Source organism: Papilio polytes, unplaced genomic scaffold (assembly GCF_000836215.1).
Source record: "Papilio polytes unplaced genomic scaffold, Ppol_1.0 DF823980.1, whole genome shotgun sequence".
NCBI lineage: Eukaryota > Metazoa > Arthropoda > Insecta > Lepidoptera > Papilionidae > Papilio > Papilio polytes.
The window spans coordinates 113383-118333 of record NW_013525224.1 but is presented as its reverse complement, the minus strand read 5'-3'; the positions used below and the strand labels follow the sequence as shown (position 1 = coordinate 118333).

At 38.4% G+C, this 4951-nt stretch overlaps 1 protein-coding gene across 1 annotated transcript in view; it reads left to right on the top strand.

The window, feature by feature from the left end:
* Positions 1-4692, top strand: part of LOC106101488 (40S ribosomal protein S12, mitochondrial) — a 6635-nt gene extending 1943 nt beyond the window's left edge. The window contains exons 2-4 of the mRNA XM_013280731.1: positions 3624-3781; positions 3944-4107; positions 4543-4692. Of these exons, the coding sequence (XP_013136185.1) occupies positions 3624-3781; positions 3944-4107; positions 4543-4624 (404 nt within the window). The 3' untranslated portion in view covers positions 4625-4692. The remainder of the gene's footprint in view (positions 1-3623; positions 3782-3943; positions 4108-4542) is intronic.
* Positions 4693-4951: the final 259 nt, after the last annotated feature.

Below are 4951 nucleotides of genomic sequence, written 5' to 3'. Positions count from 1 at the left end.
GCACAGCACTGGCCGCATTGTGCACTTTGCATTGTATGCCTTGTGCTGCCACTTAGCATGCGCTCATGTATTCAGCACCTCAACGTCGACATCAATGCCTCTATTGGACACTTACGCTCTTACAAATGACGATGCCATTCATACTTAGGTAAATAGTTCAAGCTCTAGTGGTCAAAAGTTATTAAATTAGCATTTCATAGAGCAATCATAGAATGATATCGTCGTAACAAACTCGTCGTCGCGTATTACACTGCACACTGATGTACGTCTAGATTCAGAACTGTAAGAAAGATATATAAACGAGACAATTAATAATATTTCGGACCCCGTAGACTACGAGCTTTTTATCTGCTGATAGTTAGATCTGTTTAACCAAACTCTTGTGAAAATCTTTGTAATGCACGAACATATGTGCATACATACTTATTAAGCTCCCTGAATAAACAATCGATTGATGAAAAGTAGTTTACAGAGGATCTTATGGATAGGTGTTTAACAATAAATGTATGACGTAAAAAGATTTCAATATACAAAAGTAACTAGCGAACACTAAGAATAAATGACACGTGAATGACCATATCTATATTTACACATGCTTCCTATTGACATGAAATGGCAAACTCACCCTGTATCCATAATCAGAAGTCCTTCCCAGAAACTGTGTTGTCCATTAATAAGCCACAGAAATAGTAAAGGATTAGTTGATAACAAAACAGTTATTTGCAGTTCGTTGTGTTGTGTTGTGTAAGTAGCGCTGTGACTATTGCGAATTGAAAATGCAATCACAATAGACGACTACGTCTTAAAGGCTGTCGCACATCGCGCGCTATGCTAATAATATAACAAACTATGCTTTTTACAAATGTTGTCCCATAACACAGTTTAACCGTACAGTATTGGCTTTTAAAATGACAAATGTTCATAAAAACGAAATACTCTTGTTATTTAGTTGCAGAGAATTGATCAGATAACATTTCTTTTTATATTTAACTTCTACTGTTGTTGGAAATGTCTCAGTTTACTTTTTTAAAATTAACGAATTTGCTAAGCATTATTGTCTCAAGACAATTCAGTCATCTAATTAATAGATAGAACCTAAAGGTTTTCTATGCTAAAATTACTCAAAGTATAGCATATACATCGCGTCCAGTGTACTCTCGCCCTAATTTGTTGCCGATAGAGATGTACAATTCCCGTATTCAAAAATATGATTTATAACGATAATAATAGAATGTCCACCGTCCACGACAACGGCGCGTCGACGCCGAGACCAACTCTTGCCCATTGTCATTGTCGCTGCGCACGGGTTTTTTGTTCAAGAATGGGAGTCAGAGATGGGATCATTTTTAAATCTGTGCCCGTCATCTGCGCACAATGCCCACTATTAGCGGATTATAATATGCAAAAAGAGCAGGTACTTGTAGACCTCAAAACATAAGCGCGAGCGTTTTTTAATAAAAATATATTTGGCTGTAAAGTAATATATAAAAATATATATAAAATATAAATAAAATAGTATATAAAAATATTTACAAATAATTATTACCTTGCGCTTATAGAGGACTTGTAATAGTTCGTTTTTTAATTTGTGTTGTGAACCTTTGTATTCGTTTTGGTTTATCACTATAAAACCGCTTTCGCTCATGTATTATGGCAAGCGCGATGTTTTCTTGCATATGGCAGATGCAAAGTGCGCAGTCCCGCGGGACGCTGGACAGCCGGACACTCACAATGACGTCAGTCGGACACTGCGTGACGTGACAATCCGGACACACATTTGTTGTTTTACTTGAAACGCAAATATTTACAACTCCTGAAATGCATCCACGTTTCTGACGTTGTAATACTGAGATTTTGCTTCTTGGTTTTTTAATTGTTGCGTGTGCCCTCTATTTTCTTGAAATAACCACTACTAGGAACACGCTAGAAGCTTAAGCAAAAACATGTTGTTTGACGTCAACCAAAGATCAGTACCATATGTTACGTCAGAATATCCGCCGATAAGATGGATGTGTGGGGTAACACAATTGGATAAGATACGAAATGAGTATATTGGAGGAAGTTTGAGAGTAGCCCCAGTGGTTGAGAAAATAAGGAGTAAAAGGTGTGGTAGGGGCATGTTATGTGAAGGGATGAATCGCATGTAACAAGACGGACGTTAGTTATGAATGTGGCCCCTCCACATACACCGGTAGTGGTAGACCTAGAAAGAGAAGAAACCTGGAGAGATGGATGGATTGCGTGGAAGGTGACATGATCAAGAAGGGAGTGATGACTGAGATGATGGATGATAGAGTGCTTTGAAGGACGAAAACCCGGTGCGGGGACCCTACGGAAGTAGGATAAGGCAGGGGAGATGATGAGAATATCCTTCGATAAGTATCTTTTGTTTTATCAATACTTTTAATTTACGCAATAATTAACCTAATGCTAGTTATTTAAAATTCTATTGATCGTTTTGATATTACATGTAGCCATACCAAACACTTGAACAACGGTTTATTCGTAGTTTTCCAAACAATAACATTTCACGACAATACAGTAGTGGTATTTTAACAATATGTTTATGTAACATCGATGTTCTCATGGGATCAACGCAGCTTGTCAATCATACATCCCGGGTCCCGCTATCCCGTCCCAAGCCGCGCCGCGAGTCGCCGCCCCGCTGAGCGAACCATACTATTCATACAATCCGCCCAGCATTTACTGAACAAATGTGAATAACATACTTTTCAATAAAAGGCTTGAATCTGTAAAGAATTAAATCATACAATCGTTTACAAACAACAATTTTATTTACTATTCTATGAAAATGTAGACCAATGCCACAGTAGCACAGAAACGCTTTTGGATAATAATTTCCACTAATAATGAAAAAAATTTCGTGTTTTATAGAAAATCGCGCTTAAATTTCATGTCATCGTATTTGTGACCTGTTACCAATTACATAGTTTGTTAGAACTGGTGAATTAAAACCCGTTATGTTATAGAAAATTAATTTAAGGAAGAGCTTTAAGTTCCCTTTAATCAACGAAATGTATTACAAAAGTGTAGTATCAAAAAGCTATAATAACAGCATTTACTAAATGTAATGTATTATGCATGTAATGTATTCTCAACTATATCACAACTGCGTTAGGTATAAATTAGATTGAGAAGTTGACAGTAAGATATTTGCAATAGATAAGTCCCGGTATAATCCGTGAAGCGGCGGAGTGCAGTCGTCACCTGCCGCTCACACAGACAGACTGCACCTTGTTATTTGTAACGGTGTGATGCGATAACGGACTACAGATCCCAACACTCCCGACCCGACGTGACAATGTCATGTACGCCCACACATATCACTGCCTTCACTACTTAAACGTGACTATATGTAGACTATAATTGACATAATAAATATTGAAATTTGATATAAAAATTGTATTTTCAACAGAACACATTCTATAATTTATTTCCTTTTAGTGTAAATGCATAAGATGTAAAATTCAGATTTAAAAACCAGAAATAACAATCTGAAAGTAATTGCTACTAACAAGTAAAATTCAAAATCTACTTCAAAGGCTTACTTTGTGTAGACACAATCAGATAAATCATATAAATGTAAATACTTCTGATTTCAGCTGTAAGCCAGCGTGTCTCGCCTGCGGCGGAGGGCACTGGGACGCCGCTGGGCTTGTTCAGCCGCGCCATGGCCACGCTGGCGCAGATGCATCGATTAGGGCCGCACAAGAAGAACAGGAAGTCCAGGAACCCTCTTAACGGGAACCCATTCGCTAAAGTACGTTACCATGGCAACGATTAAATAACTAGTACCTAAATAGAACCTCAACTTTCTTCTACAAATTTACATGAATAACGTGTTGCTTAGAGATCAATTAGAGAATCTGAATGCAGCATTTCTTGTTACTGATATCGCTGTTTGCAATCTTTAATTTTACAGGGCGTGGTACTAAAGACATTGATAAGAAAGCCAAAGAAGCCGAACTCCGCGAACCGCAAGTGCGTGTTGGCGCGACTCTCCAACGGCAAGGAGATGATCGCGTACGTGCCCGGCATCGGACACAACCTGCAGGAGCACAACATCGTGCTCGTCCGCGTCGGCAGGTACTGTGTGCTGCCCACTGCACTGCACACGGCACACTGCACACTGCACACTGCACACTGCACACTGCACACTGCACACTGCACACTGCACACTTCCCACTTCCCACTGAACACTGTCCACATCCCACTGAACACTGTCCACATCCCACTGAACATTGCCATGCATTACCCATTCTGCATTACCCACTGCAGTAACAGCTGCTTCCATCTGATCTCATAATATCCATCCACTACAAAGAATAGATACTATCCACAACTCATAAATATAAAAGATTTTTCCGTTAGCTTTCTCTGGGTCGTAGTCACATTGTATTGCATTTTTTAGGTACAATTTCAATGAGATAGAGCAAAATTGATATGCATAATTATAACTGTGAATTAACATACGACTTAAAATGAATAGTTGTTCACATAAAAATAATTATAAATTTTCAGAGTGAAGGACTGTCCGGGCGTGAAGCTAAAGTGCGTGCGCGGCAAGTTCGACTTGTCGCACGTCGTCAAACAGAAGCAGTAGCCTAACTCTGTACGGTACCATTATCTTTAGCATTTCTATAGTAATTATAACAATTTAGAGTAAGGAAATTATTTGTTTTATTTTTTATTTCTTTGAATATTCGCCTAATATCCTATAGAGACGATACTATTTTCAGCAGTGGTAAAATGTACTCTGTAATTTAAAAAAAATACAATAAATGTGTGTTATGTATTATGCATATATCACACGTCATAATAACAAAAAACTTCTATTCAATTGCTCTTTAAAAACATTAATATTTGAGATCGGAGTTTTTTACCGCGAGCTGCGCGCCGCCATTGGCCGAGTTGTGCGCACGCGCCGCCC